Source organism: Hyposmocoma kahamanoa, unplaced genomic scaffold, assembly GCF_003589595.1.
Source record: "Hyposmocoma kahamanoa isolate Upper Pololo Valley unplaced genomic scaffold, ASM358959v1 289, whole genome shotgun sequence".
Classification (NCBI taxonomy): Eukaryota; Metazoa; Arthropoda; class Insecta; order Lepidoptera; family Cosmopterigidae; genus Hyposmocoma; species Hyposmocoma kahamanoa.
In genome coordinates this window covers 411,127-437,362 of record NW_020653777.1, presented here as the reverse complement: position 1 = coordinate 437,362, position 26,236 = coordinate 411,127, and the positions used below count along the sequence as shown (strand labels likewise).

General features: G+C 38.0%; 1 protein-coding gene across 1 annotated transcript; it reads left to right on the top strand.

Moving 5' to 3' along the window:
- Positions 1-2,592: 2,592 nt before the first annotated feature.
- LOC113229194 (mannosyl-oligosaccharide glucosidase) lies at positions 2,593-25,630 on the top strand. The gene is made up of 16 exons (XM_026462713.1): positions 2,593-2,832; positions 3,733-3,878; positions 6,078-6,255; positions 7,812-7,968; positions 8,397-8,545; positions 8,876-9,063; positions 10,201-10,356; positions 10,447-10,595; positions 12,491-12,663; positions 13,247-13,377; positions 15,717-15,827; positions 17,170-17,258; positions 18,454-18,573; positions 22,285-22,402; positions 24,029-24,219; positions 25,240-25,630. Exons 1-16 carry the CDS (start codon positions 2,608-2,610, stop codon positions 25,374-25,376), a joined length of 2,418 nt encoding a protein of 805 aa, XP_026318498.1. The 5' UTR covers positions 2,593-2,607; the 3' UTR covers positions 25,377-25,630.
- The last annotated feature ends 606 nt before the right edge of the window (positions 25,631-26,236 follow it).

Genomic DNA, 26,236 nt, shown 5'->3' with positions numbered 1-26,236 from the left:
AGTGTCGGCGGTAAATTAAGAATGAATCTCTTAAGAGGTATCATAATCATTTATTATTGCAAAAAATGCATTTTCGCTTGCAAGTGCACCAGGAAAATGTATAGAATTCTGATTAGGTTTAGATTTTACGATACAAATCATATATCTTTGTTTTCCTCATGAAATCCCTATCCGAATCTAGAGATTCTAGAAATAAAAGTCCTTTACAAACAAATAAATACAACTTTTGCAAGAAAACAGTACTCGAAAAAATCTGCCTTACTCTACAAATTTAATAAACTTAATAAGTATTACTTTAAAAAAAACGTAAATTGTAATAAAATGACGAAACTGAATCGTTTTTGAATGTACCTTTATAGTCCGTGGAATCAACTATTCTCCAAAACGATACATTTGCACTTTGTTACTTTCTAGATATATGCCTGTGGTAACTCTAATACTCTTATGCGTATTTCACTATTACATGCAAACACACACACTCACTTCTTCATTCATTAATTCATTATACACTTAATCTTAAATCACTGTTAAGTAAAATCAAGTACGCTAGATATTCCTGTGTTTGTAATGTGGAAGAGCGGGACTCCTTTTTTTTTTTTTTTTTTGTTAATCCGGGGGAATCTGCTTACAGATACCCCGGCCCCGCGGGGGCAGAGCCGGGGTTATGTGGGACTGGGCTGAACTCTGAAGGGGAGCAGCCCGACCGCACTAAACCCCCGGAGTGTTCCTCCTCTCCGCTGTAGGTGGGGGTACGGGTACGCTGTTGCATTCGTCCGCGCCCCCACCAGCGGCTGGCCGCGCCCTGCGCAGCCCCTCCTCGAGAAGGGAGACACATCGGTCCCCCGACTCCGAATGTGAGGCTCGCCGAACACCAGACGAGCCTTCCATCCCGGGCATCAACGAACTCCCCCGAGTCCGCTACCCAGGGGCCATGGGGGGCCAGGACAGCATCCACTCAACTGTGAAGTTCAGTGGCTGCTCCCCTAGCCCCCGTGGCGGATCTGATGGCAGGCTCCGCCGCAACACCTAACGCGCTTCCGCGCGGACTCTCCGAAGAGAGTCCCTTGGAGCGCCCACCACGGGCCAACCGCCCACGTTCGGCCGCGGAGGATAGGACGAGCGGCAACGACACACCGACACGTCTCTTCCCCCGCTGCCCCGCCGCCACTGCATCATTGAAAGCGGTGCAGCCCCGCTAGGGTCGCGGAGGACAGGACGAGCGGCAACGACACACCGACACGTCTCTCCCCCCGCGACCCTCCTCCTCGCGCATCCGCGCGGTCCCGCTGGCCACACGAGCCCCGCGCGGAACGCCCTCCTCCTCGGGCCAGCCTAGCACCATCGGCCGGCCCCGTGGGTTACTTTTAGCTTCACCGTGGGATGAAATCGACCACGGCTACTAGAGCCCCCCCGCCACGACAAGGCGGGAACCCCTTCGGGGGGAGCGGGACTCCTAGCACGAGTATATATTTACTTATAAGGAGTTTCTAACTCTGAATTGTAAACTAGGCCTCAGTTAAAGTAAATGAACATTTTTATTATATTTATAATTATACTTATATTTTATAATATAATCATATTATAATTTTCACATATTAAACATATTATAATCATATTATTAAAATTAAAAAAGTTCTTTGAGTATAATAAAGTTGAGATTAATGTGGTTTTTGAACGAAAATTTTCAAACGACTACTCGGTCCTAAGTTAGTGTTGCCAAATGGTTACATTTTTTATATTTTTCGTAACTTTTAATGCTCTCGCGTAACATGACGTAACTTTAACTTTTGAGAACTAAACTCCTAAATAATTTACAAACGCACATATATTAGGCAATAAAGCAACTTAATCATGGCGCAAACAAAATTAAATCTACTAGTCACTAGTCAAAGCTAGATTTTTCTTGAGCATACTTACTTCGTAGTTTGATTTTTGTTTCTTGAGTAATGTTTTTAACGAAACAACATTATGCTTGACAAAGTGATCTTAACGCGTATGTAGTAGAAGCAATACTTTGTTTTTATTAAAGAAAAGGAAATGTAACTTTTCCAGCTCAAATGTAACTTTCAATGTGATAAATCGTCGGCTAACTTCAGAAATAATTTTATAATACCTATGTCAATCCTTTCGTCAATCTATGACTGTGCCTTTATTTTATAACAATATTAAAGTGTAATCATTTTAATAACACCTGTTGTCTAGAAATTATACTTTATACTTTGATTGTTGGATATTGCGCTTAAAGAACAAAAAAGAGATAGTGGCCAAAAAACAGACTTACAAGGTTTTCAAAGTCGACGAAATATAATTTTCAATTTAATAACTTTGGCAACACTGCCGTAAAAATGTCATAATATGTTGTACAGACTGCGGCATGTCTTGTCTTGTTTTACGTTTACGATTTCATTAAACTCTATCGTATGACAACAAAAATCAATAGGCCAAAGTGTAAAACGCAGCGCGTTGTCCACTGTACCTACAGTATTTATTGACGTTTCGCAGTGTAGTTTGTCGACGAATGAAAAACATCGAAAATTAGTTTTTTCCTCTAAATTAACACGTCAGTTTTCAACATATGTAGATAAATGTGCCTGGATTGTGTTTAAAATGGTTAAGCAAAGAAAAACTGTTACTTTGCAACATAAACTTGGAAATAACAATGAGTCGAGTAGTAGTTCGGCAAGTAGTGAGGTATCGACATCGATGAAGACTTTTAAGCTAGTTTCTAAATGGAAAACTATGTTAGGTTTTATCTTCCTAGGCATAGCTGTCTATGTAGGTATCCTGGGATACCTGGAAACTAGGGTAAATACTCCATTCGATGACGAAAAGGTAAGCACACGTAACGACATGTTTCTATCTTTTCTTGATGTTTTTACGTAGATTTTTGTATAAGAAATTGTATTTTACACTAATTAGAAAGTTATGAATGTCCAAACTCCTACTTATAACTCGAATTAAGCATGAAATTATGAAAAAAATTGACCAAGTTAAGAAAACATGTGTTACTATGTAAATATGTTGCCGGCACGTTGCGACTTTTGATTGGTTGAACCAATTAATATGAAAAATAAAGTTTGTTTACATATACTGTTTGGATCTGCCTGAGATCAGCCCCATATCATTCTGCATTAGTTTTGACCATAGTGACCTTTCCTACCAACCCTTGGGGTATACGAGAAGGGCACTATGACCTGTGCGCGCACAGGAAACTTTTAAAGTTCAGGTTCTGACCCCAGATCTGCCAGTGTACAGGGTTGTCACAGACCTCTGTCACTTGACTTCATACGGTTCTTCGAGAGGCTAGGGCCTCGAATGAGTCGTCCCGGGTGCACGTACAGTACCCTCCCTATTTTCCAGATAGGTACTGGAGCTGTAAGCACGCTCACTTCCCACTGTGCATTGCACAACTAGCGGTTGCCACCGCTAAGCCATCAACTCTTAAGTCCAGTACCAAATCTCCACATTGGTGACGGAGCTGTAAGGCACCGCGAAAAAGACATTTGTTTCCAATAACCTAAATGGCCTGAGGGCCCACATGATATCTAGGCTTTCGGACGGGTTTGTCGGGCAGGCTCGTGTTTGCGTGCTTGTGTGCGTGTGTGCCTGCGTGCGTGTGTGTGTTCTTGTGTGTTTCAATGTCAGAGAGTGGATTTTAAAGAACACAATTCAATATAAACTCATTTGTACTGTTTGTTTCTATTATTATTTGTTTTTAATTATTTTGTTCAGGTGGTCCAGGAGAGTGGCTTACAAGTCCCGGAACGTTATTGGGGTACCTACCGCCCAGGAGTTTACATGGGGATGAAGAGTCGAGATCCTCGGTCACCTTTATTCGGTCTAATGTGGTACCAAGTTGGCTCTAGTAAGGGTATCCGGTAAGTTGTTTTACACCTCATTGCTCTCTTATAGTCATACAACACTTGTTCCGGGACAAACATAATGCTCCATTTAAAGTTATTACCTAACTAACACTACTACACTTTTTAAGAGCCAGGCTCAGAAGTCGTAGTTAAATCATCTTTATTCTATTAAAATCTAGTTGCAATGGTAGTTGAGTCTCAGTGGAATAAGTAAGTGTTGGCATATTCATAATACAACTACCTAACGATATCGATGCTGCGTTACTAAAGCTACCATGGAAATTACTAAACATAATCTCGTTTAAACAGCAATTTAGTCTTCAAATTAAACATATATAACTAAACATTATTGCCATTGAAGAGCGGAACACCAAAACATTGCAATGGACGTTGAATAGTAACTACAACTACTAGCACTGACAAGCCAGTACTCTTTGCTTTTAGCAGAATACCAAATGTACGGACAACAACACATCAGACTACAGATTTTTATTCAACAATCCCCTACAGTGCAACAGAACAAGATACGTCAATGTGTAGCTTGACTATTCTGGCGTGTGTACAAAATCCTATACATACAACTGAGATGGTTTCAATTTAGCAGATCAGCAGCTAGATTTTGATTGCCTCACCCAATCGGAAACTGCGTCTCTTCTGAGTCGAGGCCCATAATTCTCGTTCGATCAATCAATCAATCGGAAACTTTTGACATTTGAAATCGGAACATTAGTTGATTTAACTCACAAATTAGAAAGATATAGTAGGAATCAGGTTCATCTTCTCGCTCGGAAACCCATCTGATTTCGAGACTCGGATGGGCGACTCGATCGGTTTGATTCCGACTTGAATTAAAGTCAGCCTGCTGGGATCCAGTATCCTCAGGGCATACTCGGTGGTTGAATCATCGATCGGAGCAACATCGATAAATAGTGATTGAATGAATGAATGCCATCACTGTCATTCTGTTGGAATTCAAATGCCATTGCAACTAGATTTTAGCATTATAATCTCAGTGGAGTATTTTATAGATTTTTTTTATGTATAAAAAATAAGCGCACACTCCATCTCACCTGATGGAAAGTGATGGTGAGGTCGACGATGTAGCATGCACATCTAAATAATGCCTATTCACTCTCACCTTGAAAAGATCCAAGTTATAGTGTTCGAGGAACAAGTCCGCAGGCAGGGAATTCCACTCTCTAGCCGCTCGCCATGTAAATGTGGAAGCGAAACGCTTGGTGGGAATCCTGGGAATATCCACGACATAGGGGTGGAATCCCATCCCACGTCTAGTCCCCCTATGATGGAAAGGGGAAGGCGGAATCAAATTATGCAATTCCATCGCACACTCTCCGTGATATATCCCGTAGAATACCGATAAGCAGGCAACTTTACGGCGGTGTTCAAGGCTCTACAGCTTCGCCTCTATTAATTTCGAGTCACCTATAAGCCTCTCGACACGCTTGTCTATTAAACCCAAGGTGGCCAGTTGGTATTTAGCAGAGCCATCCCACAAGTGGCAGCAGTAGTCCATACACGACCGGACTTGTGCTTGGAGTTATAATAACCAGTAATTTCAAGATAATTATAACTTTCTTGCTTAGATAGTGCTGACATGTAGAGATAATGAATGAAAGAAGATTGACGAAACAGATTTATAAGGCGAGCGCGAGCTAGTGAGTTGTATGGGCTGACTATGGCAAACTTACTATGACCAAATTGAGGCTATCCTAAAGAAGGGGCAGGTCAAGAGCATCCTTAACCGACGAGCGTGTATGAAAGCATTGATGAGTGTTGATGAGGCGAAAGATGTGTGTCAGGACCGTAGCAAGCGGAAGACTGTTGTCTCTGCCTACCCAGAAGGGAAAAAGGCATAAAGTATATGTATTATAACTTTTTTATGTCCAAAAAAAAACCGACCTCAAAAGTTCCTGGAATTTCATCTATTTGCCAAATTTTATTGCACCCTTAGAGGTGAAATATTTTCTTCAAATTTAAATGGGACCAATACTGAGGTACCCTTTTTCGAACCAAAAAGGAATTGTCAAAATCGGTTCACAGAAATCGGAGTATCGCGTAACATACACACGAAAAAAGATAAAAGTTGAATTGAGAAACTCCACTTTTTTGAAAGTCGGTTAAAAACATCAGCTAAATTTACGAACAATTATTATTATACATAATATATTTATTGTAAAAATATCACTGTCACAGACATTGGTGCGACCAGAACGACAATCTGCCCTCGTACGGATGGCTCCGACACGACGGTGTTACATTTGGAGAACAGAAAATCGAGGATCCCCCTCACACTATTGTCACTTCGTTCGTGAAGACACCAGGAGGTGAACATGGGGGTCATTGGACTGTCCGTGTCAATGTTACTGCTAAGGTATGTATTCTTATATCCTGGTACTTTTAATATATCTCTAGACATTAAGTATAGTTAAAACCGCGTTATGGCATAGTAATAAGACAAGGTGTAACTGTAAAGAAACATAACATAGCATGGCTTTAAGAAACGAAAGCAAACTTTATACTGCTTCAATATGATCGACTTTTTCTTTACAGAATTCGGTAAACAACCCACATTTTCCACACCACTCGTAGGCGTTAATCGGTCGTCGTCTTTCAGCTATTGACCGCTAGATAGCGGCACATTAAATTAAAAAATCGAAACGTCGTAACTCTTAATAGGTATTGCACTTTCAACGATATGCCAACTGGATAAAGTTTAAAATATATTAAAAGTCCAGAATTTGTTACATCTTGAAAGTACGACCAATCATTATCAAGATTTCATAGGCTTAACACGATAGTGTGTTTTTTTATATATTATCAAGTGACGGCACGGACAAGTCGTGAGCCTGATGGTTACACGCCTGTCCATAACATTTGCATTGCCACTCAGAACTTTAAATCGCAAAGATTTGAGGGGCACTGCCACTGCGCCCGTCACCCTGAGACATAAGTTGACAAGTCTCATGTGCCTGTAATTTCACCACCACCCTTATCCTTCAAAACCGGAACACAATAATGCTGCCATTACAGCTTGGCGGCAGAAATAGGTAAGGTGGCAGTACTATCCTGGACGAACTCTTTCACACAGAGCTTACTGCTACTAACCAACGAGCCAATTCGCAATGCTTTTAAAAAAACCAACATACCATCTGCATTTGACAAAGGCTATTTCAACATTGCACGAGAATGCTGTGACGAATATCTTTTTTTTTTTCAAATTATGACGTTTATTTTGATTTTTGACGCTGATCAATAGATGGTACCAAGCAAACCCGCGATGCGATGTTAATAATACTTGAAACAATCAATAGATGGCAGCTATTACATTTTTGTCAAGTTTATTCCTCTTGTTCAGGCGTTGAATATATATACAAAAACTTATAATAAAGTCGCAAAGAGTTTGTACTTTTAATATTTTAAAGTAAAATAAGTGCTAAAACCTTACTTAGTTCCGGGAATAAATTCAAAGTAATAAATTCAATTGAATGCCATCTATACCATTTATTGCAAACTAACAAATCAAAAAGTATACCTGTAGTTATAATTAGTATATTGAAAAACCTGGTATCTTGCCAATGACAGTTTACCGTTTTAACCATTATCATAATTGTAAATTAATTGAACATTCCTAAAATGTTTGCATTTTCAAAATATTTTGTACTTCTTTTTTTATCAACCCAAGCGACGGACAAGTTGTGGTCATAAGCGACACGTCTGTCCATAACATTGCCACTCAGAGGGGGATAAGTATTTGTATGGCCTACATTTATTTATCTCGTGATTCTGTGTAATTTGTGGTTGTCTATGTGTGTGTCCACGGCACCCGCGATACAGGGAGCTATGACGAGTATGAAAAAGAGGATATGGATAAATAGCACACGTTTGAGAAGAATATGCCATCTGTAAATTTCTTTATTTTTCCTACAGGGCACAACCGCCCCCTTATCTTTGATCTGGTACGGGGCGCTAGACGAGACCTTGGGTCCCGCGTCGCCCCACTCACGCCTCTGGCTCCAACGGGGCGCCATTATGGGTCACACTCCGCAGTTGCAGCATTTTAAACTCAATCTCGTCACTTATCTGGGTAAGAATGTCGTGTCACTTGCTATTATAAATATATGCTATGTTTCAGATCTTTCTTTTGGTTTTTTTAAACACGTTCATCGCCGTTGTGGGTCAAAATAACCGGCATCTCAGCATAGTACACTGTACACATAAGTGTTCTATTCTGGATACACTTATCAGATCGAATATTGCTTAATATCACCGAAGTATTAATTGTCTTATTGGAATTCAGTAAGATTCCTACTATTGTATCGATACGGTGTCTCCCACACCGTACCGGCCTTATCAATGCGCCGCGGGCTACCCCGGCTAATCAAGACAGTCCGTAACATTAGAGCTAACTGGTTTATGACCAATAAATACCATCTGAATCAGATGCGATCTTGAGATCTGTAAAGAGCCCGCAACGAAAATACAAAATGGTTTATTATAGTTGTGGAATTTCAGGTAAAATTCTTCATAAATCTTCATCAGAAGCTCATGCACCAGGAGTCCATCTCCTGAAAGAGAAGTTGTATTCTCTGCTGAGAGTAGAAAAGCATCGTGATTTCGGGCAACTGCCCGTTTTGGGGGAGGATGACGAACTCAATGATGAGGTGAGTGCTGGTACCCCTTTGTTAGCAAAAGCTGAATAATCGGTTATTTGATTTGAAATACTTATTGCTACTTGCAATAACTATCAGATTCAAATTTAGGCATAATCAGTAAAAAAAATGGCAACAATAAAATATATTGGTGGGATTCTTATAAAATAAAGATGGAAGATGGATTTGAATTAACGGGCGCAACGTTACTTTCCTGAAAAGGTATGATTAACAAATAAAAATGTGCCATTGGAACATACAGGCTGTTTAATTTTTTTGTATTTTTAGGACGCTATACACCTTTCAAGAAATAAATATTTATTCACGTGTTATTTTTTTCAGGATAAAGACGTGAATTTCTTACCTATACAAATGTTAATACAACCTCCTTTCATTCTGGATCTCGTGTACACTACAGAAGACTTACCCACGCCACCTTTGAAAGGGGACGAGTATACCAGGGTATTAGAAGAGAAGAAGAGGTCTTTCGACAAGGAGTTTGAAGAGAAATTCCATTTGGGACAGAAAGGGTGAGAATACACAAATTACTATTTTTCCAATTTATGGTCTTCATTTGGCGACCAGTGTGGTGCAGTGGCTTGCACACTGGTTTTCACGGTAACGTCATCTCTGAGGTCCCAGGTTTGATCCCTGGCCAAGTCAATGTAGAAAATGAATTTTGTGTATTGTCTCGGGTCAAGGTGTTTGTGATACCATTGTTGTTTCCGATTTCCATGATACAAGTGCTTTATAGTCCATTTCACATAGGATGGGTGCCGTAACAGTTCAATATTTACGTTGCATGCATACTATTTTCAACTAATTTCTAGAGTTCCAGAGTCGTATCGCCCAAAGAGTAAATGAATTAGAAAGAAAACCAGTATGGTGAGAAGGAATTAAAACAGTCAATTTGCTGTCTGAGCGAAGATTGCGATTATGGGATGCACCCAAATATTTAAATTTACATTTCAAATATCCAGGTGCACATTTAGTTCTTGCCTGAATGTAAATATTATGATACGATAATGTCATGGCGATTATTGCTGCGATACTTGCTTACGATTTTTCTCCACTATGCGCAAAGCCTGCGGTAAACTCTCCATCTAAATGGGCCTTTAGAAACGTCAAATCTCAAACGTCACCGTATCCATGCTATGTGACATGGACTATAGTTACTTACTTTGGGATCAGAGCAACATGTGTAATGTTGTTTAAATATTTATTTACAGACACAAAGTAACGTTGGGTTATTAACCGTTTTTTTTTTTAAATTGATTTTCAATTGTTTTATGTGAATTTACTCCACTAAAACTCCATTCAGAAAAAAATCCTTCGAACCGACGGCTTCTAGCATACCGTGCCAGACACTATACCAACTAACGAACCAGCGGACCTCACGAATTTTTCTATATGCTTGTATTTGGTTTTTCATCGACTTTAGCCGTAGCGCCATCTATGAAATCTAAGTATTTCGTCACCCAGTTAGATACCTTTACAGCTACCAGCCCCGTTATTAACCGTTTTCAAAAACGGAGGAGGTTTTAATTCGACTGCTTTTTTTCACGTGTTTGTTGTAATTACTTCGATATTTGCGAACCGATTTCAGTGATTCTTTTTTTGTTGGAAAGGGGTTACCTTAGTACTTATACTCATTTTTCTTATACCAGGTATTCAGAAGAAGACATCAATATAGCCAAAGCAGGAATGTCTAACATGATAGGCGGTATCGGTTACTTCTATGGCGCGAGTAGAGTTCAAAGCCAGTACATAAAGGAATCCGTGCCTTATTGGCGCGCACCGTTGTATACCGCGGTACCGAGCAGGTAAGTGTTCAGTGGTTATGGTGCCCTGGTACTTTTGCTTTAATGAATTTTTTTTAACCGATTTTAAACCATGGCAATTGACGTTTCCAGGTCGTTCTTCCCGCGTGGCTTCCTTTGGGATGAGGGCTTCCACGGTCTTCTCATTGGCAGATGGAACCAGGATATACAAATGGACATCGCTGCTCATTGGCTTGATCTTATAAATGTCGAAGGATGGATTCCGCGGGAGCAGATTCTTGGTAAGTCATGTGTCTCTGGTGCCTAGTACTGCCACGTCACCTATTTCTGCCGCCAAGCAGTAAGGTGAGCATTACTGCGTTCCGGTCCATATTGCAGCGGTATAAGGTTTACTTTCTCTTCTTATAACAAAAAAATTATTACGATAAACAGAACATTGAACATTTATTAAAATTAAATAAAATAGTGCATTATTGCAGAGGTCGGAAATTAAGGGATTGCTAGACGAGTATGAGTTACAAGGACGAGCGCCAGCTAGGCCTTATATTAATACGAGTCAAGCAATCCCCGTTCCCGCCGTGGCTTGTATAGTGCTTTTCTCAAACAATGTGAGGAAATTATAAAAGATTAAAGAGAGGAAGATGTATAACAGCAAAAGTAAAAAACGAAATTAATTAATATTAAAAGTATAATATTACAAAAATATATTGTGATTTTCTATGTTCTTTGTGGTGATATTCGTGATCTCTATACTCCTGCATTCACTGTTCAAGTGTTCATCCCTAAAATTAGAGCAACCTGAAACAAATACGGAGCACGGAACGGGATTTGCTTGACTCGTATTATATATAACTCACTCGTCCAGCAATCCCTTACTTCCCGGCCTCTTCAGTAAAGTACTATAACGATGATATGATGATATGAAAACACCACCTTGAGTAATATTACAAGTTCGAGGATCATATTTGCACTACGAGACCGAGTCTAGTCGAGCGCGAGTCATCGAAGCATGGACTCGAGTCTAAAAGTTCCAAAACTCGACTGCTGTTGACGAAGCTGTTTGGAGCGTGGACTGTAGTTTGATGTTGAATTTAAAGATGTTTTGTACTGATTTAAATATTTTAATAATGTACGGAGCACACATTGTACGGTACAAGGTGTAGAAAGAGTGACCGGGTTACCATATTTCATCGAGTATATAACCAGAAATAGAGGCGAAATGTCATTTCATTTGTTTGAAAACTATTCTGCCATATGATTACTGTGACACTTGCGCTCCGATTGGCCAGCCCGAATTCGAAACAATTGACGGGTGTCGTCAACTGTTTCACTTCAAAACGACCATTAACTTGATCTTTGCTATAATGGACGAAAATTGCAAAATTACATATTTAATTACCGATGAAATGTGATTCCGTTTGTTTTGTAATTAGATGTTTTGTTGTTTTTCCTACACCACCGAATAGAACAGCACGTCATTGTTAGAGATATTATCTATATTACAATAAATACAGAATATTTTTTGGAATATACGGAGACGTACACACAGGTCAGTAGTTGGCCTATCTATATTTCAGTGCAAACGAGAGTTGATATTTATAAGAGCTGTATCGCTAATGTGTTACCAGGAACATATGGCCCTTATTTCGTCTGTATTTCTGGTTATATACTCGATGCCATATTTTAACATTACAATTTATGATAACTTTGTGTTGCCAACACAGGCGACTTCTACTCTTATAAAGTCACGAGTACGACAAGCAGAGTTAAATGTTACTGTACGACTGCTATTGCCCACGAATTAAATATAAAACAAAAACAACACAGTGATTTAAAAAAGAAGAAGATAGTAATACTTAATTGTACCAAATTAATTATACTACAGTTTAACAAACCATAACACCGCTCAGTAAGTATTTACTAGACTCGCGTTCGACTTGTTACATGAACAGACTCCAGCGCGAGTCGTTAGACTCGACCACTAATGTCGAAGTCGAGTCTATTCGAAAACTCTATATGCTCGTAATACATCGAGCAGTATCTGTCTTTATACTCATAAAGGCAGATACAGACACGAGTCTTGTGAATTAAAGGGTAGTCCTAAGATTCCTAGAGTCTCGAGTTTTTTACAACACTAGCACGTTCTGTGGTTCTGACATCCAATTTTACGTTCCAGGACCAGAAGCTCTAGCCCGAGTTCCAAAAGAGTTCGTAGTGCAAAGTAACGCGGCTGCAAACCCGCCGATGCTCCTCATACAGTTGGCCAGATTCGTCAAGATCCGACCGAAAATGTTTGAACCACATTCGCCGTATAGAGCTATGCTCGATCGCATGTTCCCGAGGTTACAGGTAGGTTATCTTTAACTTTCAACCTTGTAACAACTACATAGGGGTGATTTTTTTAATAATTATAAAAATAGGACAAAACAGGGGAATAAAAAAATTACTTTGTAACAAATCTATTTTATACCATATACTTAGGCAGGGAATTCCACTCCATAGTACGTTTTGTTAAATCCTTGAAATGTCCACAACATAGGGGTGAATACCCAGCCATCTGGTCCTCCGACGATGGAAAGGGGAAGGTCTCCTTGATATATCCTGTAGAATACCGACAAGCAGGTAACTTTAAGTGTTCAAGGCTTTGCAGCTACGCCTCTACTAATTCCGAGTCACCTACAAGCCTCTCACCACGCTTGTCAACTTTTTTTAACCGACTTCAAAAAGGGAGGAGGTTCTTAGTTCGACTGTTTTTTTGCATTTATGTTACGCGATAATTCTTGTGAACCGATATTGATGATTCTTTTTTGTTGGAAAGAGTGGTCACGCACACAGTGGTGGCCATTTAAATTTGAACAACATATTCCAAACTAGGGGATGAATGACTTTTGAGAAACTTTTGAAAACTTTCATTGTCATTCTTCACTTACAGGCGTGGTACCAGTGGTTCCAGAACACGCAGAAAGGCGAAGAACCCACGTCGTACAGATGGCGTGGTAGAGAAGACGACGGATTACAACTGAACCCTAAAACTTTAACTTCAGGCATTGACGACTATCCAAGGTGAGATACTTCATTTTTATGATAGCCTGGTACTTTTTTCTATATACAAAAAATTGTGTTGCGTAGGTCCCATCTGTAGACTCTAACTACACTCAAACTAATTTTCTCAATCATACTCGGAAATGTTTGCATTACTTTCAAAAAAAGAACCCATAATAGTACATTGTGTAATAAGGACGCTAAATAAGAAATTACCATCGAGTATATAACCAGAAATAGAGAGGAAATGTCATTTAATTTGTTTGAAAACTATTCTGCCAAATCATTACTGTGACAACTGCGCTCAGATTGGCCAGCCCGAATTCGAAACAATTGACGGGTGTCGTCAATTATTTCAATTTAACAGTTTGACTTGAGCTTTGCTATAATGGACTAAAATTGTAAAATTACATATTTAATATTTAATTACCGATGAAATGTGATTCCGTTTGTTTTGTAATTAGATGTTTTGCTGTTTTTCCCACACCACCGAATAGAACAGTACGTCATTGTTAGAGATATTATCTTTAGTACAATAAATGCATAATATTTTTTGGAATATACGGAGACATACACACAGGTCAGTCGTTGGCCTCTCTATATGTCAGTGCAAACGGGAGTTGATATTTATAAGACCTGTATCGCTAATGTGTTACCAGGAATATATGGCCCTTATTTCGTCTCTATTTCTGGTTATATACTCGATGGAAATTACCAACGATGAACAGTTAATATTAAAATCGAATTTGAAGTTATTATTAAGAAATAGTAGCGCTTTCACAGATAAGTAATTTATTCTAACAAAACAGTTTACCTTTATGCTGGTTATTATTTATAGACTGTGCGACTTCTTGCCGCCTAAGGTCTGCAATTACAATTTACAATTAGCCTGATGTATCCCACTGCTGGGCAAAGGCCTACTCCTGACCTCTATTACTGTCCGCTGCTCTGAACTTTTAAATCTTATATATTTTTTATCTTAATTATAACAATGAACTATGTAAACAGGCTAAAGAAAAATTCATACAGTCAATTGCCAAGTGTTAGTAATGCGAGAATGAAAAATATCTGTACCGCATTTTTTTTTAAATATGCGGCCGGTAAAATAAAGTAAATGATTTGGTATTCATTTATTATTTTTTCACTTCTCATACTCTAAAAGTACGTCAATATAGACTTAAGTAGCGGGAGTAAAGTCCATTTTTAATCCCTAGGGAGTAAAAAGTACCTATTTTTTTAATTTACTTCGAGTGAACAAACTCAAACAGCCAGTAGTGCGCTCGGTTTTAGTTCTGTACCTTTTCAGCGTAGACGGTGGCGCCATATTATTTTCCCACGTTAGTGCGTTTATTGTATCTGGGTCTGGTTGGAAAAAAACAAACCGCGAAACATTGACTTACAAATAAATGGACGACGGGTCTAATACACAAACCACGAAAAAAATGTGCCAAGTCAACCTATTTAAACGTAGTGACATGTAAAGGAATATGAAAAGGCTAAAACGTTGAATTTAAATTGTAATGTCATCGCAGTACTGTCTAATTTTGCTTGCTTCGCTGTCAGTCGAACAAACGAAGACTAAAGCGTGAATGACGCTCTGTATACGATTTTAACGCCCTATAAGTTCGGACACTTTTTAGCGCGGACCCGACGTCCATATAATTGTAAGTCAATGCCGCGAAAATTTCAAAATTTAGTTCGTAATTTTGTTCTAGAGCGAAAACGATTGAATTGTTTTTTTCTCGCAATCGAAGTGAAAAGTAAAGTTTTCACCTCGAGACATCCTCGGTTAGACACCATCGCTAAAGATCGGGTGTCTAACCACCTAGGGTATATACATATTGCTGCATTGTAGTCCCTCGATAAAAAATATACTATTTCATCTGTTTTGGATTTTCGTCGTGAAAACGAGTTCTAGGAAGAAAAGCGATAACGAAAATACAGTAATGGATACACATTCAACCAAATCATCATACTATTATTAATGTGACTGGAAAAACAATAACGTTTATCTTTTAGCAATTGTCCTAAGATATTTTTTTTACTTTTTCCGTTATGCGTCTTCTTCTGTTTACTCTTATTTTATTATTTCCTCGCTATTTTTGAGCAAAGCACTTTATAAACCTCGGCGGCAACGAGGTATGCGTGACTCTTGCCGGCCTCTGCTATATTGTACTATAAAAGTTTAGATCAGCGGACAGTAATGGATTTTCATACTTCCTTTACAGGCCTTGGCCGGGAAGAAGTCGCACGTCCCATAAATGACAAACTTCCCGTGTCCGTTTTTTGAAAGTAATGCAGACATTTCCGAGCGTGTTCGAGAAAATTACACTTGATATCATAAAAAAACTTCCTTCTAGAGCATCTCACCCCACGGATATAGAGCGCCACGTCGATCTTAGATGCTGGATGTACGCTGCAGCCGACGCTATGACCATTATAGCTAACGCATTGGGACGTGACTCCGACAAGTAAGTAACGTTTTGGTTTATTTTCCTAGTACTTCAACATCTAGAGATATAGAGTTTATATATAGAGTTTTCGCCAAACTGGTCTCCAAAGTCTCCCTTTTATGTTTCGACTCACGTCATCACTGTGACAATGAAGTAAGAGTTTGTGTAAAAGAAGAAGCTATACTTCGCATCATGTAACTTGTCAACCTCTGATTATAACTATAGTCTGTCTTTTTTGAAGAGACTAAAGGAGATTCGCTCTGGACCTTTTGGAGGGAAAAGTGTCGTTTTTATTTTGACTTTCAATTATTTTGTGAAATCTAGTTTAAAGTGGAATAGGATAGTGCTATTGTGCCTTAATCGAAGATTAAAACGCGAAATTATAAGAATCTCGAACTAAAATATCCGTATCGGCCCGTTTTAAGGAATCCCGAGTCAATCCAAGCGCGTCGCCTCAAATTGCCTATCCTCTTTGTCGCGGCCATATTTACAGAAACATAATTAAACTTCATGTTTAGGCTGATGGCTTTGCCAGAGCCTTAGTTAATTAAAAAAAAAAGAGACTAAAGTCACATTTGTAGGGTTGCCAGTTTATATAAAACTTTAAATAGTTATGTAGTTGTTGTCGATAGTTTTGACGATAGATTGCGAAAGAAGATAAAATATTGCCAAAAATTACTGCATTGTGAATGTTACGACGTTCTAATGATTACTAAATTGCGTTATTGCCTTCTTTATTCTTATTTTGACAGTTAATAATAATAAATAAATAAATAACGCACACACTCAACATAGCCCCGCACTAGGGAAACCCTGTGTCGCGGGTGCCATGGACACACACATAGACAACTACAAATTACATCCAAACTCACGAGAGATATAATTGTAGGCCATACAACTATTTCTCTCGGCCCGGGAATCGAACCTGGGACCTCTGCGTGGCAGTCCGGCATGGTAACCGTTCGGCCACGGAGGCAGTTGGCCTACTAGTATCTAGATTCTAGATCAATTTTTATTCATGTACATTTTAATAAGAATAGCCGGACTTGATTATTTATATTGAATTAAAATGGGTATCTTTAAAATATATCCTCTTTGTATTTTTCATAAACATAATTGTGAATACAGTGTATGTATGTATGAACTTACAAAAATTGACAATTCAAATTAATTTGTGCTCAGTAATTGGATGAATGGGTCGAGGATGATTTAAATGAAACAAGTAAACTATTTATTACATAAGCGTGACCAACATTCAGTCCGATAGTCGATAGAATGTTTATCGACTGGAATCACTAGCTGCTCGCGAGTGGGCAACACTTCGACTTGAAAACAGACAGATTTTACTTTGTATTTGCAGATTCGCAGCAACGAGAGACCAGCTCGGAGACGAGGAGCTACTCAACGAATTGCATTGGTCTCCTCATACGTTGACTTATGCCGACTATGGTAAGTTTTTATACTTTATTTATGAATTTACTTATATAATCGAGGTGATTTCTCAATGAATTCTTGTGGATGTTTTGGGAAAAAGACTTTTCAACAAAATAATATACTGTACCGTATTAACCATACGTCGCACAGCAGAGCATGGGTAGTTCTAAAGAGCCAGTAGAGCTTGTGAAACAGTTCGTCCTTGGAAGTACTGCCACCTTACCTATTTCTGTAATGTGGGCATTACTGCATTTGGGTTTTGAAGGGTAAAGAAGGTGCTAGTGAAATTACAGGCACATGGGACTTGTCAACTTATGTCTCAAAGTGTCGGGCGCAGAAGCAGTGCCCCTCAGATCTTTTGCGATTTAAAGCTCCGAGTGGCACTGCAACTGTTACCAGATGCACGACTTGTTCGTACCGTCACTTAGTAACATAAAAAAAATAAATTGACAATAGTTCTGTTTCCTGGGATGTTTTCTGTACAATGCACTCCACCGTGAACTAAACATCTTTCAACTAAATAAGTTCGAATGTAAAAAGAAGTTGGCAAACTGGCTGCAAGAATTGAATTACGATAAAACTGAAGCTTTGCTTCATCCGATTGCATGACTCAAGGACCTATTTATTTATTTATTTTTGGAGCTTTGGGTAGAGTAGGATCTCTATATGTATATATACATATATCCGTAACTACGCACACACACACATACACAAACACACACATAATACAACACGCACTCATAGTCAAATATCTTTTACGTGCAAAAAAGTTTTTAAATTTAATTTTAATTTAAGTTTGATCTTTTAGGTGTATATAGTTCAATAATGTCAAATGTATTTTTTCACTATTTAAATGTTTTTCCTTTATAAACAATTAATCTTAGTAATACCTTAAGATTGTCATGTGTCATTTCCAAGGGTGAGAGCCTGGTGACTTGTAGTACAGGCGTTAAGCCTTTAACAAGCACCAGCTCCCAAAAATAAGTTATTGCATGTATCTTAAATTACTAAGAACTATATGTACGTATTTTTGTGGAGGAATAAATATTATTAGTTTATGCTATTCGGGATATACACGTATTTGAAAAGAATGTTGAACTACCCTTATTCATGTTTCCGGGCAAATATTTGTAATAACAAAAATTTTAGACTCCGGTTCAGAGGCCTCATTTTAATGTGTAATAACGTAACGTTTATAATATTGTGACAGGTCTTCACACGGACGCTGTCCGTCTCGTGCGACAAATGCCAAAAAACCCAAACGAACAACCTCGTGTGGGACGAAGCGTCCAGGCGCCACCGCAACCGAAGTTGGTCACTTCTGCCTTTGGTAAGTTCTTTCTTTTTTTTCTATCAAATACATTGACTTACAAATACATGGACGACGGGCCTAATACAAAAACCACGAAAAAAATGTCCCAAGTCAACCTATTTAAACGTAGTGACATGTAAAGGAATATGAAAAAGCTAAAACGTTGAATTTAAATTGTCCTGTCATCGCAGTACTGTCTAATTTTGCTTGCTTCGCTGTCAGTCGAACAAACGAAGACTAAAGCGTGAATGACGCTCTGTATACGATTTTAACCCCCTATAAGTTCGGACACTTTTTAGCGCGGACCTGACGTCCATATAATTGTAAGTCAGTGATCAAATATCATTATGGTTTTATTATAATTCATATATTTTTTGTGTAATTGTGACAAATAATCACACAAACATCCCACATCTCACCTTCTTAATGGCACTCATCGAGTATATTAACAGAAATAGAAACGAAATAAGAGCCATCCATCCCTGGCAACTCATCAGGCAAATTAGCCTTATATCACTGTTAAATATCAGCTCTCGTTTGCGCTGAAATCACAAATTAGAAAGCTGAAATAGTACAGCACAACAACTGACCTGTGTGTACACCTCCGTATATTCCAAAAATATTCTGTATTTATTGTAATAAAGGTAATAATATCTCTAACAATGGCGGGCTGTTCGATTCGGTGGCGTGGGAAAAACTGCAAAACATTTAATTACAAAATAAACGGAATCACATTTCATCGGTATTTAAATATGTAATTTTTCAATTTATTTGTAAGTCAATGTTATTACTCCTTATATTTTCCTTATATATATTATATTATAAATGTTCTTACATTTTATGACGGCACTTGACATGGCTACTTGTATTCGTTAATAGGGGTCGTATTCCAGAGCTCTACTCAATGCTCAAGTCAGGACTTGAGTTTTGCAGTGAGCACTGAAAATCATACTCAAGTCCTTGCCATTATTAGGGTCGTATTTCCAGTGCTTGAAATCATACTCAAGTCTGCTCAAATCCTGACTTGAGCATTGAGTAGAGTTCTGGAATACGACCCTAAGTATTTGATCAACTTGGAAAAATATTTGACGTACAGACAAATATGCAAACACACGTTTACACACATGGCGACATTTTGTAGCGATGCGAACGCGCGACTGCATCGATACAAAACTGCCTCCTTTGTCGAACGGAGCAAAAACTTAATTTGAAACAATACAAAATTTCAATATTGATTGATCGTAGTTTCAAATTTAAAAAGGAATAACAAATTTACGATTGTTAATATATTTTAAACTTTACCCTGTTGTTCTTATTGTTGAAAGTTCAAATACAATCAATACCTATTCTTGCAAGTTACGACGTTCTGATGTTATATTGAAATTTCAATCAATTTACTGCCATCTAGCGATAAATTGCTGAACAACGACGAATTCTCCAAAAACGAAGCGACCATATTGAAGGCTTTACTTTAGTTTCTTGTAACAAAAACATTATTTCGATAAACATAAAATTGAAATTTTAACTTTTCCGATGATACGATATACTACCACGGGTAATAAATTTGTGCGAGTATCATTTTTGCACTGTGAAACAGCACAAAAAGGCATTTATCGACGATTTTAGAGAATTTGCATGATAGAATGACACAGCGATACCATGCAAAGCGAAAATGGCGGAACCATGTCCGGAGATTCTTAAGCCACGAAGTACGCCTTCTTCCAGGTGGTCGCTTTCCCTGTATCTTGCATAATTAGTCGGCATAGGTCGTGTTTACGACCAAAGTATTGTAGTTTGCGTTTTTTGACAGTACTCAAGATATCTAATTTCTTATTAACCATCTGCAATACTCTTTCATTGGACACTCTATCCGACCACGATATTTGTAAAATTCTTCTCTAGACCCACATTTCAAAGGCCGCTTAGAAAAACGGTTGCTCATGTTTTGAGTTACGGTCCAGGACTCTACGCCATACAGACGTTAATTAGGATGCATTACTTTCAGAATAGTCAAAAGCCAGTGTGTGTTAAATCTGCCTGCAAAGGACAATGGAAAACTCCCATATAAATTTTTAGTGACGTAATTTGTATGCGTCTGTTTATGAAAAAATATGTGAAAATATAGAGTAGAAATTCCTAAACACATTTTGTTTTGGGTTTACTATTCTGAGAAGTCAGGAATCAAAGAATTCCAGCTTGAAGTTTTGAAGGTTATGTGTTACGTAATTGAATAAAATATATTCGGTGTAGAGGTGGGTGATAAATGACGTCACGATGAAAAAATCACGATAATCCGCCGTCAAACAGTATCACCGTGCCTCGTTCCGAAGGAACGACGTTCCAAAGTCACAGTTCCTCCGTTCCAATAGCTATTCCCGTCATTCACATCACAACATACGTATTTGATACAATGCGCGATCTCCGTTCCGTGGTGACTGAGCGCGCCACTCGTAGTTCTCTTCAAATCGGGCCATTTCGGCAATGGGAGTGAATGAAATAGGATGACTTTCTTTGCTCACTCACAAGTGTCGTAGGTGCTTATTACTACTAGAAAGGGCGGATGAAAAAAATATGCGGCAGTTATTGTAAACCTATTTATGAACAAAGTAAAATATTTTTGTATAGGTGAATGTTTTATTATGGGAAGAATTGATATTTTAAATTTATGTATAATCTACGTTGTGTATTCTACTAGAAATATAATTACATTACACTTTATTGCTATTTTTAGCAATCCAAAGATTCACATTAAATAAGTAACAAACAAAATTACATTAAATACAAAATCAACTTTCTAAATGGAATCGAAACTTAATACAAAGGGAGTAAAAACTTAAATCATTCTATAAAAAACGGTTATAAGTATTAGAAAGAAGCCGCTGGCTAAAACCGTATATCGTGATGTAAGTTATAGGCGTGACAAGGTCACGGAAGTAACGGTCGTGACAAAATCACAGTGATTTATCACCGTGATTTTTTTGGAACCGGATCGACAGTCACGGCGATAGAAATGTAACGCTATTCCCCATGTCTAATTCGGTGTATTATTATATCAAAATAAACTACAGAAGCCTTAAACAGAGACAAGCCGAATGGTGCTGTGGGTTTGTGATGTGACGAAAAATCAGGGATTTTTTTTTTATGTCTGATATGGTCAAAAGGCATGGAGTTAAGCCAGAACAAAAAAACTTTCTCGCGTGGCATTTTGGAGAAGAAATTATCGATTTTATTTTTTGTAATGAAGTAGTTAATTTTTTATTAGCTTATTACAAATCGGTCGAATCAGTATTACGTGAACTAAATGTGGACCATATCCGTATGTAGGTACTGAAATTCCTTTTTTGGCTGCTAGATGTCGCTCAACTATAAAAAATTAAGAGACTGACAGTTGAAGATATCAGTCCAGTTACATACTAATTAGTCATTTCTTTTAAATATGATTTTATTTCCAGACTTATATAGGCCGGTATTATAATTTAAAAATCCTAATGAATTTATTTTATTCAAACTTGTAATTAAGACACTCGAAGACGCTAACGAGCTATTTTAACTATGTATTTGCCATTGTTCTTTGTATATCCAAACCTTTATTATGCAAATAATTATATTTATGCAAATTTTTTTGCATTTCAGTAATTTTGTGCTTTAAGATTTTGAGAAAGTAAAACGACGATTTGTAGTTTAATAAGCAGACGCTGTTTTTTAATTTCTTTAATTTCGTCTTTTCAGGCTACGTCTCTCTATTTCCGATGTTGCTAAAAGTGCTTAAGCCTGAAAGCGACAGGCTGGGCATGATTTTAGACAAACTCGACAAACCTGATTTATTGTGGTCACCGTTTGGACTTAGGTAAGAAAATAAAAAAATACCTTACTGGCTTGTGCTGTGCCGTCGTGCCAGTATCACGGAAATAAAATAGACTACTCCGGTCCACATAAATTTATTGTACAGTCAGAAGAAAAGGTAAACAATTTTTTTTTTATTTACCACACATTTCAACAGCATTATCAAGTACATACAGTATTGTAAAAAACCATAAATGTATGGGTAGCGCGATAGGCCGCGACTTACGCGAGAGCGACATATGACGCGAGATCTCTATACGAGAATGGCAGCATCTCGCGTTGTATATCGCTCTCGTGAAAGTCGCGCGTTTGATTCTGCCTTCATATCTGACTCCTTCACCTATAATTATTAATATAATTTAAATAATAATATGTAATATATAATTTATTAATACAATAATTTGCCGCTTTCGTGAATTTCGTTTTTCTTAAAGGTTGACTGGTAGAGAATTCTTTTAGCATTAAGTCCGCCTTTTGTACCATTATGTCTTGTGGTCAATAAACTTTAATAAATAAAATAAATAAACAAGAGGAGAGGAAAGGGAAACAGGCTGTAACAAAAAAAAAACAATATAAAAACAGGTACAACAGTATAAAACACTCTTACTACGCATTAACAAACAGTCCAGACACTTACCCCAAAAGGGCCTGTATACATATACATACCCAATGCTTTAAAACAGTTATGTGACAGAAAAAAATCTATCGATCCGGCCGGATTCCAACCGACGACTTCTAGCAAACCGTGGCAGACCCTAAGCCAACTAAGCCACGGAACGAACCGGCGTACCTAAGAAATTGTTGTATGTGCTTGTTGCAGATCTTCGTTTTTTGTTTTTAACGACTTTTTATGTTAGAGTGAAGAAATAAATTTCTCACATTTGCGCTACAGCACTACGATAACACTTAGAAAAAGTGTTCGACCTTTGTTATTGAATATTCGGCCAAACTATTCGGCCTGATTAATGACCTTACGAAAATTGTCATTATAGCAAAGATAGCTATACATACATATATATAAGTTAAATTAAATTAAACTGGTAGTGATTCATGATTTAGTAAAAAGAAACAAAAAAGGATATTTAATTTTCAAGTTTATAATTCAAATTTATGACATTTTAATGAAGAAAGTATTGTTTATTTCACTTCAGTTTGATTAACTTTCAAAAACTTAATTTTATTTTCATTTTTGCAAATAATAAGTACCGGGTTGATGTTGTTAGCGCTGTAAGATTTAGTCATGATTTCGTGACAAAATTACATAATAAGTAGGTAATGTAATATATTATTATTATTATTATTAATGTTAATTTGATTTGGTACCTTTTTTTGGTCTCATAGAAGTTACTATTTGTGATAATTTACTGCATTTTCTTATTTCTGCCTCCCGTTTTTAGGTATTTGGCCGAATAGTGATGTAATATTCGGTATTCGGCCGAATAGCATAAAATAGGCCGAATGAGCCGAATACCGAATAGTAACCGAGTATTCGTTGCAACTCTAGTGTATACTTATTTGAAACTCCTCACTCTGTATACCCAACAGTGGAATTATATATTTATATCCTTCAGTAATAATCATAAATCTATCCCAAGTACCAGGAGATCATAAACAACGATTATTGCTGCAGGTCGCTTTCGAAATCGTCGCCTCTATACATGAAGAGAAACACTGAACACGACCCTCCGTATTGGAGAGGACAGATATGGTTGAACATTAACTATCTCGCTCTCTCTGCTTTGAAGCACTATTCGAGTATGGACGGGCCGCATGCCGCAAGAGCGAGAGATCTTCATGCAAAACTGAGCTCCAATGTCGTTAGTAAGTAAAACCCTTTTCTAAAGGTGCCGTTCTAATTTGAAATTTACAGGAAGGAAAACAAACCTTACAACATCAAGTGACGTGACGAAGTAGCAATGCGTCTCATGATAAGCTACATGCCTGTCCATAACAGTTGCAGTGCCACTCAGAGCTTTAAATTGCAAAGATCTGAGAAACACTGCTACTGCATCCGTCACCCTGAGATATAAGTTGGCAAGCCCCGTGTGCCTGTAATTTCTACTGCCTGTAATGTTGACATTACGGCTTGGCGGCAGAAATAGGTAAGGTTACTTCAAAAAAGGAAATTTCAATAATTTTGTTAACGTGCTGCCATCTTGCGGCCACTAGACTGGACTACGACTGACGACTAACATCTGAACGAATAGAAAGTAGTATCTTCACGACAACAGATGTCTTCTTTGCACAATGAATTTTATTTCGATCAATTAAGTTTCAAATTAGCAAAATTGAGTGTTTTTACTGTTACTAAGTCATAATTTTAAGTCGCACTAAATCTTGCTGGATTCCTATTTTATATATTTTTTTATTTTATTTATTTATTTGTTTCAGGACACATGACCCATATAATATATACCTTAAGGACTAAAATACATACAATATAATAAAACTCTATTACTAACTAGTCTACACGAATTGCCTTGTCGGCGACGTGTGGCGCAATCTGGTGTCAGTTAACGGAATCGCTGATACATGACACCCTTCGCCAAAACTCTTCCTTCTTGGCGGGACTCCAACCGCTCGATCTTCAGGGTGTAGGGTGTTTCTCCTCCTCTTCTCCGCCTTTGTGAAGCCGTCCTCGTCGCACAGATCCGTCTGCCTCTGTGATTTTGCAACTTCAGAGACAGCTGTACTGCGGTATGGTGTCGCCCACACCGCGTCTCCCATATCGTCACAAAAAAAAGAAATTATCCCATGTGCAGCGTGGCGTAACAGCACCTCGCAGCTACGTAATTGATGTGGTTGTTTGGTATTTTTATTACAATTACCTTTTCTTTTCAGGCAACGTCCTCAACGAATACAAACGTACAGGATATTTGTGGGAACAATACTCGGGCGAGGACGGGAAGGGATCTGGATGTCGTCCGTTCAACGGCTGGACAGCTTTGGTAGCCCTTATCATGGCCGAAGAATACTGAAGGAATATCCCTAAGTTTTATGAGCTCCTGGGAGTTGTGATTCGTAATACGTTAAAATATTTCTTGTTTTCAAGGTCAAATCGTACTTAAAACTATGGTTTATATAAGACAAGTTTTCGCTAGGAGCGTAGGGCTATCACCACGGAAGAATAAAAACAATGGAAGTGCTTTAAGTCTCGATTACTATTAGAACCGCTGTCGCCAGAACGCACACAAACAAAATGATAAACTCTATGAAATCTTGATAAAGATTGGTCCTACTTTCTAATGTATTTTTTATTTTTTTTATAATATTAAGTGACGGGACGAACAAGGCGTGCGTCTGATGGTAAGCTACACGCCTGTCCATAACAGTTGCAGTGTCCATGGGACAAGTCCCATACGCCTGTAATTTCACAAGCAACTTTACCCTTCAAAACCGGAACACAGTAATGCTGACATTACTGCTTGGCGGCAGAAATTGGTAAGGTGGCAGTACTACCCTGGATGAATTCTTTCACAAGCTCTACCAGTACTCGTTATATCGTTGAAAATTCAATACCTTTGTTAACCTGCTGCCATCTTGCGGCCAGTAGCTAGACTACGACGAACGACTAACGAATATAAAGTAGTATCTTCTAGACAACAGATGTCTTCTTTAGCGCACACATTGCGTAATGTACTTTATTTCGATCGATTAAGTTTAAAAGTAACAAAACAATCATGAAGAATTTTTTCGCAAAACTTTTGTTCGTGGAAAACTGGAGATGTTTACTTAGTTCCCCAAAAGATAAATTTCCACCATATTGCACTGGGATAATGTTTACTTTCGTTTGATAAAGTAGAAAAAATCAGTTCGATAAACAGAAAATGGAAAATTT